Raw genomic sequence first — 14,405 nt, 5'->3', positions numbered from 1 at the left:
GTGAATTTTGTATTGTATTTTTGTTTTTCATTTTCTTCTTTGGATCTTTACAAAATTTTAATTCCTTCTGATGAGTTTTTAAACACATTCCCAAGGATGAGTGTGTTTGTATTTTATTCAGGTGTTGGTAGTTACTATGAACATCATGTAATCTTCATTTGTATATGAGAGAGAGAGTGAGAGAGAGAGAGAGAGAGAGAGAGAGAGAGAGAGAGAGAGAGAGAGAGAGGGTGGAATGAGCGGGCAGATCTAACTTATAAATTTAGAGGATAAAGTAATACATAGAATTATAACTTCCTATTCTGCATCTTGTGCGATTTTGTTTCCTGTGTATCTTTTCATCAAGAGCCTGTGCTGTAGAAGAGAGGCCACACAGAGAAAGAGCCCTCTTTTGGGATGTCACAGACCTCCATAGAGGCAACTAGATATTTTTCGATGAGAAATCTTAATACAAAAAATGGCTGGTCGAAAACGAGCATTGATTCTCTTCTTCTCTCCCCTTCTTTGTCTATTTTCTGTTCCTTAGAAGGGACACCCAAACGATGTCCGCGATGCCCCAGGAAGACTCTTCTACGGAACGTGGCTGATCTTCACAATGATCATTGGAATTTTGTACTCATCGTCTCTCACTTCTTTCCTCGTCTTCCCGGGATATCAGAAACCCATCGAGAATTTACAACAATTGGTGAAATCAGATATTGGATGGGGAAAGGTTAGTGTCTGCGGGATTTTATCCTGGGTTGAAAAAATGTTTGCCTAGCCCTTATCTGAAATAATGTACAGGAAATGAATGAAATTTTACACACACCGCTACACTGCCTGCTAGTTGGCATTATAATTCATTACAGTAAGGTCTTAGCAACATACCCAGAGATTTACGCACGTAAATATATGTCATTTTGCCATATTTTCTTTTGTCTTTTACGGAGAAAGCTTTTGATCCAAGTATGGATTTGGAGGATGCTGGTACAGCTACGTAGTACCAAGTATCTAAACAATAACGTTAGCTTTCACCCTTTACTTCACAAAGAGAACAAGTAACCACACCGTTACAGTTAGCTATTGCATCCAAGGTCAAGAAAAACCTGATCTTGAATTTCACTATTTTTTCCTGGACACTTCAGCAGAAAAAAAAAAATGTAACCATGGGATTTTTTTTTTTAAATTAATCTCATTATGTTTCCCACACCCAAATTACCGAGTGGATGACAGGCTAACCTAACTTAAACCTAACCTAGCTAGGGGGATGGGAAAGAAATCGGGGCCCTTTCATCTGCGGTGATGCCGAACCGTAATACAGTTGGTGAATATGCTTCCCGGACAGCTGCGATGCATGGAAACAAATGGCTAAACTTGCCAAAAAGTTTCATTGCAAAGTGTGCTGCATCATTCCGCGTTTCCGCTTCGACATCTATTTCAGCGAAGGCTTTATCCACATCATCCCTGAGGACAAACTAACGATTTTCAGGACGCCTCACTGCCACAGGGCGTTCTCCTCTTGACCGCTTGTACCAGCAACCGTGGTTATTATGATTTAGGAGTGGCCACTCCATTCAGCCCACAGCCAAACCCAGTCATTGCCTACTTATCCTGTGAGGTTAGAGGGTACAGTTGGTAGCTATGGTATACACTGAAATTTCATAGTAAACTAAAGAAATTTATTCACCACGTAAGTGAATGGAAATATTGAAAAAACGCAAATCAAGATATGGAGTTAAAAAACCTTAATTTTAATGTATGCTAATAGGGAATGTTAAATTTCATCAGTTGTAAGTAACGTGTGCAGAGTGCTTTAGGAGCAAGTTGCAGAATAATCATGACAGAAGAATTTGCTACAAAAAGTGGATTAAAAAGGTGGACTATACGATGAATATTTAGCCCTTAAACTGTAGGTATCTTTCTCGAGGCATTTAAACTGGGAGAGAATAATTAATTCATCTAAATTTGCAGGAAAGAGACTATAAGTTATGTATGTGTGTTTGAGGAAAAGAGAGAGAGAGAGAGAGAGAGAGAGAATTCGCTCTTTATCAAAGGGGAAGAATTTATTGAGGGACAATCTCATAGTGTCAGTCTATGAAACAGAATAATGCAAACGTTCAGGAACTATACAGTGAATAAGAAGATATTTTCATCAGTGTATTGCAAATTGAAAGGATATTCTAAATAATGGCATTCAAGGTAGACAGTAATTCTTAAAAAAAAAATTCAGGAAGACTTTTCTTCCCCTTTATAAAATCCAAAAAAAAATCATGCATTAAAACAATCAAGTTGAAAAGGAGATTAAGATGCATATGACTTCCTGTTCTATGAAGGATTTATTTTCTTGTTTTGCTAAACTCGACCACAATAGCCTAGATATGACGAAATATTACCGCTGCCCTATCGGATATTAAGTCACAGAAAGAATCTGATTCAAACTAGGACACACAGACTTAATGTAACTTCATTTCCCTCAAAAAAAAAAAATAATAAATAAATAAATAAAGCCAGTAATGCAAATGTTTTTGTAAAAATAAATCATTATCATTCAATAAACTTGTACTTTAAATAGAAGGGTAAAGTGCATTTCTTAAATTACTATTAGTAAAAATTTCTCAGTAAAGACTAAGACAAAAAAACCCAGGTTTTTTAAAACGAATTAGTACAGTTTATTACTTGAGGTTCTTGTGCATAAGTATTTAAACTGCAAAGAATTTGCAATTGATTCACTAGAGCTGAGCTACCAGTTTTACACTCATTTTTTAAACCATGCAGCAAACTTAAATTTCAGTCAGTTACCTAAATATAAGTAAAAATTGACTCTCACGACTTCCCGCAACAAAGTTTTGGGTAACTGACTCACAAACAAGTAAGACTCTGTTAATCAGTTAGGACAGGAATGTCAGTTGATGGTCAGAGGTGGCTTCAAGCAATCCGGGTCAAGGCCAAGGTATCTCCATTAATCTAACTTCCCAAAGGTGACTGTAAGCCACCTGGTGGGAAAACCCTGACTGGCCAGAGATTCCCCGAGATTTGATTGGAGTCTCTGTTGTCAAGAAATAACACTGGCTGACTCTTACATGACTACATTTTTAGATTCAGGACATATTCACACGTTAACTGGTCCCAAAATAAATCACAAAGATCTTCAGGAGCAGCTGAAAAGGGCTGAAACACTGAGACGAAAAACCAACAGCTCTCCCAAGCAGTTCCAACAACGCCTCCTCCACTATTTGGCCATCTGTCATTTCTGAGAGATCGACAGCAGAATTGGTGATCCCTAGACTGCTCTGTTGACAGATGGCAGATGAAGCAAATAACCTTACCAGTTACAGGACCAGGATTAATAGTGGAAGCAGTAAGGAAAACAGCATTCATTGTGTTTTGATGACATAAACATTCAGGTAGTTACATAATGACCCAGAAGTTTTGTCCACGAAAGATCCTGAGGGCTGCACGTAGCTTCATCGCCGCTCAGTAAATGACTTTGGCAGTGATATAACAAAATAACAATTGCAGCAAAACTGAAAATCTTCAGGTTTCTCAAGTAGCCTACTAACAAAAAGAAACAAAACTTGCACCAATATGTAATGTAATACCTTGAACTGAATCATTTGGTTTGTTGCATTTTGGCATAATTTAGTCATTACCTTTCTGCGTTGCTGTTACGTCTCCCATCATCATCATTATCTATAATTCACATCTATCTTGCTTCAAGAACATCTTCATTATAAATAAACTACATATGTCTCTAGAAAGACACACTTTCATTGTATGTTCTAGAACAGATACTTCAGTATTCCAGAATGAGGAACATAAGGAAAAATTGTAAGTCTATTGTGATAATCCTAGGAAAACACCGATTGCAACGTTAAATAAGTGCTTGTTTCATCATTTTTTTTTATCCGAAGTTCATCTATAACATATCATCTGTAGCGATGTTCAGTGCGGCGTTGACTTCTGTCTGCATCATTGCCGTTGAAGCTCTGATCAACCTCTCTTGATATTCAGGTCAATTTTGGAGGTATCCAAAATGCCATACTGGAGCAGACAAAAGACCCGGTGCTAATAGCTCTTCGGGAAGGTGTGCAGTGGCGAAGCTCTCTGGATGGCATCCTTCAGGATGTGGTCAAGGGCACTCTGGCTACTTGGGACAACAGCATCACGACCAGACTCACAATCGCAGTCAAATTCACAGACAGCAGCGGTCAGCCGTTGGTCCATCTGACTGGGTTTGAGCTTCTGCAAGAGAGAATAGCCTGGCCGATGCAGCAACATGCGCCATATAAACAAAGGTATGGTTTTGTAACTTGATATTTTATTTAAGTGAGAGCCATTACACTCCTGACTTGAAAAATAGTGAACTAATTTAGTTATGAGAGTAGTCGCATTAATGATTTGCTTTTGCACTGCCCACTCAGCTTGGGTCAGTCAATCTTCTCTTGCATATTTCAGATGTGATTTTCTTTTATGTTACACTTCCTTTGCTGGTTATTTTTTATGCTTGCTTCATCCATCTGATAACGGTAGCGTAAATATGCTGAAGAAAAATCATTTCCTGTATTGAAGAAACCTTACCAGTCCTAGCTTCTATGACCAGAGAAAGGTACAGCCTAACCCGCATTTGAACTGAGAGTTCTTGATATCCAGCTTTGCGAGGTTTAGCTGAAAAGTCGATCATTCCCCGGTTGTGCTGACTTTGATCTCAAGATGTAGCTAAACCCTTATTGTTATATATCCAAATTATTAGTTTTATCTGCCCTCTTTATTAGTTGTGAAATGCTTTCAAACAAAACTTTGTGTAATTTCATGCTTTGTGTCACTTAGATTAAGTATGCGAGTAGAAGCGAGATAGACACTTTCGATAGTTCCTCGTTGGACGGTTCGGTATAGTTCTCGGCTAGCACTCTGCTGGGCCCGCGTTCGAGTCTCCCGCCAGCCAATGAAGAATTGGAGGAATTTATTTCTGGTGAAAGAAATCATTTCTCGTTATAATGTGGTTCGGATTCCACAATAAGCTGTAGGTCCTGTTGCTAGGTGTCCAATCGGTTCTTAGCCATGTAAAACAAGTCTAATCCTTCGGGCCAGCCCTAGGAGGGCTGTTAATCAGCTCAGTGGTCTGGTTAAACTAAGGTTTACTTAACTTAGACACTTCCGACGTGTTCAAACATCTAATAGTTATTTAAAATCATCTCTTTTCACGTCTTACTTTGAGCACTACCCAAGAAACAGAATATTTATGCAGAGCATTATTGTGCCTGGGTTGTTGTTTGTAAGTGAAGCTGACTAGCCAAAAGTGAAAGAAGACAAGTTATTTAAGGAATAAAATCATACAGGTGGGCTCTGCATTAAAATAGCCATTGTGCAATCAACAACCTCGGGTGGCCTTCTCAAAGCATTCTTTAGTCTGAATACTATTTCCAATCTAGGCCAAAATTATTTCAAGTATGGCTGAATATAAACCTGTGGCGCGTGACAACTTATTCTAAGTTAATATTTCGCCAGAGTAACGTCAAAAAAACACACATAAAATGCCTTAAAACCGCCAAACACACCAGGAATCCTTTGAGCTCCAGTAGCCACCTACAATGGTCTATGTTACTGCAAGGGATCAATCACAACTACAAGAGAATTTTTTTAAAGCAATTTGCTATGTCATCATCATCTGCATTACGAATTAATGCAATTATTTGCATTATGAATTAATGCAACCTTGTACTGTACAGTTTCCGGCACTTGATCTCTTTGAAATCAGATATATTTTACTCAGCAGTGACACCAAGATCAAACAGCTTGTTATCCTGATTTCTTCTGAACAATAATAACAGTGACAAGACATAAACTCTGAAGCATAAATCTTGAGCCCAACGATTTAATCAGCCCTTCAACCAAGGAGTAACTACACCAGTTAAAATGAGCCTTAGTCCCTATGGCTAACCAAATGCACTGTCTGCATCAGACGCCAACACAGCTCTTAAATAACAAAGATAAAGGCATTGTGTGGCGACAAGAAATGGAACCATAAACAATGAAAGCATCGGGTACGGCGTGAAGCCAAAGTAATATGACAGCTAATGCATTTTTCAAAAGATCCTAGATCAGAACAAGGCACTGGGACTTGCGGTTTAGAAATGGCAACCTCATCAGAAAATAATACTATGACCACCAATCTCTCTCCATAGCAACTTTTAGAAGAAAAAGTTCACTAAGTCCCAAATACAGACTCAATCGAATGTTAACAACTAATCAGGTGCATCAGTCAAGACTTAATAATGAATCAGATGAGATTTTAACCAAATTAATGCTTGAGCAATATGAAGCAATGGAGCAAAAGTGCCTACACTCCTATCGTCTCTATATCAGCAAATCTGTATCCCAATCAGTTAGTGAGTATTTTTATGTCCCAGTATAGTTAAACAATCTCAAATAATCACGAAATACAAAACAGGACAAACTGAATAAATGATGCGACCAGGCAACAATACAATGTAACATACGAGGTCAAAATAAAAGCAGTACTCCATTAAAACAGTGAATGGTGTAATTGCACAAGCCACTGACTTACATTTCAAATAAACTGAGTGAGTCAGATAGAGCATTAGACAGTGTGATTACGCAAGCCAGTGGCTATTTTATTCAAATTAAACAGACAGCTGGTTAAACTGATGAAATAATATGGATTCCTGGCAATAAAGACACTTATAAAAATCCATACATGAGTTAGCTAATGCAGAGGAGAGGAAGGAACCCATTGCTACACCGAACACCTCCTTGTGTGTTTGTCACCAAAACTAAAAAATGCATCGGTTGCACATAGTTGATCAATTCGCATATTTTATCTGCTGATATATGGAAGCTATGAACACGTTCGTCCTCTTATAGTGTGATGAATTCGAATACCTTAGTTGCTGGGGACTTAATGGATAAGAATATACGTCACAGCTTATCATCGAGTTCAAATTGCCATTAACGGTTTCAAGACCGTTCAAAAAATCAGGAGTGACTTTTGAGTGAGCTAGGGAAACCAAGATTTTTCAAACAATGCTGATAAATTGTGAGCAGTAGAACTTAATAAAGGGACTATGGGTCTCATTGGGATGCAAACTTCATGTATTTGTAGGCCGTACCACTTTAACGGTTACAACAGGGAACACATAGGAGCCTTTAGTATGAATAACGTAAAAAATGTAATGCCTGTCATTACTAGAATTTTAACAATGGAATGAATTTTAAGATAACAAACTTTTATACAAAAGTAATAAGTAAAGTGCCGTAGGCTCGTGGAGTGGATCCAGATTAATTCAGTACCAACGACGGCTGAAAACAACTCTTTTAATAGTTTGGATAAGATAAACGCCAGCCATGTTCTTAAGAGATCGTTCGTCCTGTAAAGTCAAGTGAGGAGTTTCATGGAGGATTTGATGAAAGATAAGAACTCGGTACTTACCATTCTCTTCCAAAAACAGTTTCTCATAACCTTTTAAATCACTTTGGTAATTCATAGTGTGGAAGGTTGGTCTACAAGTCAGTTTTTTCTCGTTTCTTCTTAATGGTGATAAGAATGATACTAGTGATGACAATATGGAAAAAGATTAATATGCTTATTTGGTTTTAGTAATTAAAGGAAAGGAATTAGGAGAGAAAGATTAGTGAAGTTGAAGAATGAAAAAATGAGACGGATAGACATAAATAGAGACAGAGAGAGGGAAACAAATCAAGAGGACCAGTAACTAGGAAACTGTCAAATGTGTCAGCCAATTTCTGACATGCGAGACTCGAGCATATTTTTATGCCTGTTCTCAACACGCCCTAATGTAGAGGACATAAGGTTCGTAGAATTAGGCTCTAATTCACGACCAAAATAAACAAGATAGGAAAAGGCTTAATTTTTATCCCCGAAACACTATCAGATTGCGAGAGTGACGACGGAACTTGTCTCAGGTTAAAGAAATCTTCACTAAACTGCTCAGGGGTTCAAGCTAAAACTGACACACCAAAAAAAATCTACTTTTCTTTTGTCTCTTCTTTTTGTTATCTCTGAAACTTATTTCCGGTGACTTTCTTCAACAATTCCTGGTTTTGACTTATTTATTTCACAGGTTTGACAAGCTCATCTCCAGAGTGGTTCAAGCAGGACTCGTACAGATGTGGCTTAAGGTAAGTGCAAAGTAATTCACAGTTGAGCATCATTTCTTACGAAGAACGTTTAGACTAGCCGTAGCGTACCCAAGTTTTTTTTTTTATAATTTCTAAGTTATTCTAATGCAGTATAGCAATTGATGTTGTATACCTGCCATCTTTCATAGAAAACTCATAATCAGTAACTGGAACGACAGAAGCTTCGTAGATTTTTTGCAAAAATCGTTACATTCGCGTTGTCTTCGGACACTGTTTCGCGGCTTCGTCCAGTTGCTTTTTGTGGCGGAGAAATACAAAGGAATCAGAACAGTGATTGTGTTTACTTAGTGCAGAACCTAATCTTGAATTGTGAAGGTGAAAATGTGTTTATTAGGTAAAGACAAGATAGACAAGTGTAACATGTTACCTTCTTATTGAAAGATGGATGTGTCGCCCTGTTGGAGCCTGTCAAGTTGGCAGCGGGGCAGTTGATATGGCGCATCAGTATTAGGCCTACTTTTGTGTAGCAACGTAAGCTTTGAAATATCAAGAGCTTTGTAATCTTTCATCACCCCGGAAGCATTGAAATACCTCAGGTCATCGTATTCTTTAGTGACTTTAGTTGTGTATTATAAAAATTTATAAGACCTGACTTCTTCTCCGCTGTTTGATTATTCAAATGGGGTGATCACCCCAGCTCTGTCTCAAAAATTATACGCGACCAGTGTTAAAAAGCCTGGATTTTTTTCTTATTTACTAAATATCTTTTCAAGGTGACAGAAATTTGGACGAGTAGAAAATAAGAAGATGAAGTTCCAGAATAAATGCAGAAATGATGGACAGACCAATTTAGTATCGAGTACAGATTTTTTCAAACACAAAATACACTTGAGTGGCATCAGGCATCTTTATTCCAGCTCAAAACTTGAAATGGTATATAATAAAGTTTCCAAGAGCAGTGCCTATAAGAATGCACGCAAGAGAAATAGCATCATCTGATGTGAAGTAGATTTTTTCACAACTACAAGCTTAAAACTGACAATAGGAGATTTGAAGTTAAATTGCAATCCATGTAAACTAGAGGTCAATGACTGACTACTAAATACAAAGCAACACTTCTTCAGACAAGGAGAGACGCTAGGGAAATCGTGCCCCGGGCTTGACTGACAAACTGTTAATTGTGAGGGCTAAAGACAATTCTGTAATTATAAAAACGTATGAGGAAACTCGATAGTACAAAAAAAAAATCGATAAATATTTGGATGGGTTTTGAAATTTAAAAATAGTATCGCGTTCGGACACATCTGCTACAGAGTATGTCAAAAAATGTATAAACAAGTAGGAAATAAAGGCCGAATTCGCGTATGATATTCATAAATTCACGAACAGATAAATAAACTAGATCGTAACCTTGATGTAGATTTGCATGTCTCGTAGGCGCTCTTTCTCCAGATTTCGTCGTCGATCGCGAACGTTGAGATTTTGCAGCGGATGTATGTACGATCTTCGCCTGGCAAATTATTTTAATAAGTATAATATTTTCTGTTGTTGCTTCTGCTTCTCAGAAGGCTTCCACCATTCTTTTATTAATTCCAACGCTCGAAGCTTGAAATTTTGAATAGACATAAATGTAACTAAAATTCTCTTTGAATTTCTAGGTTTGATTTTGTCTTCTAACTTTTGAAATGACTCATACATGGCTTTTTTTTTATTCCCCTTCTATAATTTTCGTGCTATATAAGCATAATACGGTATGTATAGACTTCCATTATAATCATTATAACATTAACACTAAAGAAAAGAGTTTGAAAGCAAATACAATGAATTATTTAACATTTTAATTTTCAATGACGGTTAATTCTCTTTAGGGAAATGGACATTTCCCGAGTCGGGAGCCTGAAAATCAAAGCATTTCAGAGGTCTTATATGGGCCAAACATGCATCTCTTTTTTACTTTTTTACTTTTTACTTTTGAGACTACTACTTTTGAGACTATCATTCCTTCGAAACAGCATGACTTTACGTAATCTGCGAACTTCTAATTAACATTCGTGGCTTTTTCAGCCTTGCAACGTGAATAGCTTCGACAATGTCAAGGACTCAGCTTCCAAACCGACAACATTTCAAGAAGAAGCGTTCTAAAGCACCAACTGCTTCAGAAAGTAATTCATTACATTTTGGTCTTTGCAATCACTGAATGCATTGCTCCAAATTCTTAAAAGTCATATTTGCCTGGAAATAAATTCAAGTATGACTTGGTCAAGATGTTCCTATCTATCTGAAAAACTGTCTCAAAAATTACGCTGCAGAATACTGGGTTGATTTTTCTACAACTTTATTATGAGTAAAAGTATGCGGAGCTATCTTCCCAAGGTACTACTTGTACTTTTTAATTGTTAGATAATAATAATAATAATAATAATAATAATAATAATAATAATAATAATAATAATAATAATAATAATAATAATAAGATATAAAAAATTATTGTGATCAGTCATAAAACTTAAATGTAGTAATAGCTTTTAACTAAACGATGATGATTTGGTTACTTTGTGTATGATTCATAACACGAACTATTGACTTTAGATGTTTTTTTTAGCAAAGTTTAATTGGAAGTTTCGTCTCGACAAAAGCAAAGTCTTTGACTATCCATCAGAATAATTAGCTAACAACATGAACTTATTTATGAGAGAGTAATGAATATCCTCAAAACATATTTATCACAAAATAGTGCATAAAAAAATTTAAAGCTTGTAGCTATATGTAAGAGTTTTTTCCAGCTAAAACAGTAATCACAACATTCCCCAAAAACCGAAGATCCACTTGAATGGTGCGGCGACCGAGCTTTGGGTCATGCTTGTCGAAGAGTATACTATATTTAATGGCGACAGTGACTCCCATCTTAAAAAACAAAATTTTGTTGATATTCTGAAATTAAGATACAACTTACTGTGTGAAGTGTGGCGTTCCCAGCTTCACTGTCGAACCCAGGTCTAGCTGCCATGTTTAGCACCTTCTCACAAAGCATTCTCACAGCCACATTCCCACCGTCTGGCCTCTAGTGGCCCACAAGATAACTACCATATTGACACAGGTCGGAGCCCACAATGAAATCAGCTGTTTATCTTTATCTTGTGTATGAATCTCCTTAGTCTCCTTACACTGGTTACCTTAGAGCAAAATAGTAGGGCAAAGGCTTCTGTTACTTAACCTCTGGAGATTAAGAGACTAAATATGGCCATATTCTAGCATAAAGAAAACCCACTCATGATTTCTCATCACTGGCTTCACTATCTCAAGGGCACAAGGGATTACTCTACCAAATCAGTAGACACCACAGATTTTGTGACAACACAACTCCTAACCACAGCCATGCTTACTGATGCAAAAAGTCACCAACAGACTAAATGGTGTCTCATCTCTCCCTCAAGAGCTCAGGGTCATCCTCAGCAAACCCAACATGGTTATTGCATCAAACCCCACAATTCACAGACTAACTATGGCCATGTCTACCAATATGAAAAGCCTTTAACGAACTAAACACTGCATTTTAGCTCTGGCTTTAATCTCTCGGGAGAGTTCACAGTTGTTTCCATACACAGTTCCCATGATTAACACCTGAGCCTACCACTATAAGATGATGAACAGTTAAACACAAATGCCTTAAACATCCGTCTGCTCCCCTTCTAAATGACTAATCCATTAATCTCAACCACAGGGCAGATATACAAACATCACAGGTTCGATGAAGATGATCCCATACGCCCTCTTTCCCTGGATCACACACTGGTTCAACACCTGAGACAAGAGAACTAAATACAATGACTACTGTAGATCAGGGTCTTGGAATCAAAGTTCTTTGGTCTGCCACCCATCTGCCACCCACTCATGCCCATCAGACCCTCGATCTTCTCAACACACTGATGCAGGACACAATGGCATGGTCATCCTAGGACAAACTTGAGTCCCTCCTGACATTGGCAGACCTTGACACCAAGTGAAAACCCAAGAAGGTTGACCTGGCAAGGAAAAAAAGATTTCACTAAATGCCAACCAATATCGTGCTGAAGGAACACTAATGGCAGACCCCATGAAGAGGGCTGATGAGTTGTGGAGGCCTTCAAGGCTTTTGCAACATGCCACTTATAACATTTGTGAAGTGAAATAGGACCATGATAACAACTAAGGGACCCTAGCTAACGTTGTGTGAAAGCACCCTTCAAATAGACACTGAATGGGTGGGGCCACCCTTTATGTCTGTCTGAAGATAGTACATATGGATACCCACTGTCTTCTGCATTCACTTTCTCATGTCTTCATCTGCAGACTATAAGAGGCCCTTAGATGCCAATATACACTCATGGCCACCAACAGCAGCCCCATATCATCTTACAGCCACCAGACCCTCACCCTCCACATTGTTGCTGACATCCAGATGCCCCTGCTTTGTGCCAGCTTCTTGAGACGCTCTGAGCTACTTGTGCATGTAACTCATCATCACTCTCAGAACCTTGCCTCACTCCAGATGGTACAAACTCACAAGTGGACTCAACCAGCTATCCATCTTTTCAATAGGCCCCATAAACCTATACTTCCTCCTACAAGAATTCTCTGATCTCTCCAAGCTCAAGCTCAAGCTCAAACAAATTCTTGTGATACTAGCAATGTACTGCATACTCCACCTGATAAAAATGACAGGTGCCTCAGCCCACCTACCCCAGTGAATTGCAAAAGGCCTCCAGCCCATGGGTGTCCCCACTCCACATGGTAAAAAATACCCAACAGCTCTTGGTTTCCCCTACAGAGAATACAGGTGCCTCAGTCTGCCCACTTCCCAACATGGCAGATATCACCTCCACCCTTCAAGTTCAACCTCATGGAGGGTTACTTTCAGAATCTGGTGAACTGCAAGGACATATCCAAGACAGCAATCATCATGCCCTTTAGAACCCACGCATTTAACTACTCTACACTCATCCTCCAGAACCCTAGTGCCATGTTCCAAAGGCTAATGGACTACATCCTTGGCGACCTCCCAATCTGCATCTGCTACCTCAGTAACATCCGCATCTTTTTCCAAAAATCAGAAAGAACACCAAACCACATCAGAGCTGTCCTGTCCTTACTCTGAGATAAAAGACTGGTAGCATGCAATACATCATTTCATCAAAATCTTGGGTCATCAAGTATCAGCAAGCAGCATTCACCCCCTGGGTTCCAAAGTGTCTGTCATCATAAAATACCTAACACCAACCTGCATCAAAGAACTACAGAACTCACGGGAATTTGAACTACTACCACCAATTCCTCCCAAGAATCACACAAACCATGGTCCCCTCTACGTCACCCTAAGGGGAAACAGCAAGACTCAGCTAGGGCACCGACCACTACAACACCTTCAAAGTCACTAAAGATGCCCTGGCGAACACAACCCATCTGGCATATCAACAACAATCACCCAGCCAGACTAACATTCACAACAGACTAAATCATCATCACAAAAGGTGTTGTCATTCAACAATCAATTACTGGTACAACTCAGCCTTTCGATTTCTTAAGCAAAAGCTAACTCCTGCAGAAAGGAAATATAGCAGTTTTGACTCCTCACTGTCTATCTGAGTATCAGGCACTACAGACAAATTGCTGAAAGTACTCCTCTAACCATGCTAGTGGATCATCAGCCACTCATGCATGCCCTCACCAAAAATCATGATGCATACTCTGCCCTTCAACAGTGTCAACTTCCAGCGATCACCAAATTCACATGTACCATATACCAAGCAGAAAAAAACCCTTAACAGATGCACTATCCAGAAAAAAATAACAGGACCAACTGGAAATTAATTACAGAAAAATTGCCAAAACACAAATCCAAGACACAAAAGCAAATGTGTACCAAACAGCAATCATAAATCTACAATCATAAATCAGCAACATGGGGCAAACAACCCTTTGCAAACCCAGCAATGGCCACCCTCACCCCTTAGTGCCAGCAGCCTTCAGGAAAATAGTATTCATTCTCATCCATGGCTCTCCCACCCCTCTGGGAGAACAACAACAAAGTTGTTGAGCTGGAAATTCATTTATCATGGAGCAAAAGAAGCTATAAAATAATTGACCAAACAGTGTCTAAAGTGCCAAACAGGTAAAATAAGCTGGCTTCCTCAAACTTAGATGATGGTTTGGTCACTTACACACTGACATCATGTTAGAGTGGTTTGTTCCCACATTTTACTTGCATCATCACCACTTGAACTCAGCCACATGGGTGGCAGATCTCCTGTGGCTCCTAGACTGCTCAAATG

At 38.6% G+C, this 14,405-nt stretch overlaps 1 protein-coding gene across 1 annotated transcript in view; it reads left to right on the top strand.

The window, feature by feature from the left end:
* Window positions 1–14,405, top strand: part of LOC136835728 (uncharacterized) — a 102,918-nt gene that overhangs the window by 85,976 nt on the left and 2,537 nt on the right. The window contains exons 14-16 of the mRNA XM_067099590.1: window positions 527–712; window positions 3,991–4,274; window positions 8,079–8,136. Of these exons, the coding sequence (XP_066955691.1) occupies window positions 527–712; window positions 3,991–4,274; window positions 8,079–8,136 (528 nt within the window). The remainder of the gene's footprint in view (window positions 1–526; window positions 713–3,990; window positions 4,275–8,078; window positions 8,137–14,405) is intronic.

Source organism: Macrobrachium rosenbergii, chromosome 55, assembly GCF_040412425.1.
Source record: "Macrobrachium rosenbergii isolate ZJJX-2024 chromosome 55, ASM4041242v1, whole genome shotgun sequence".
Lineage (NCBI taxonomy): Eukaryota > Metazoa > Arthropoda > Malacostraca > Decapoda > Palaemonidae > Macrobrachium > Macrobrachium rosenbergii.
Note: the sequence above shows the minus strand (reverse complement) of the source record. Positions and strands in the feature narration are given on the sequence as shown.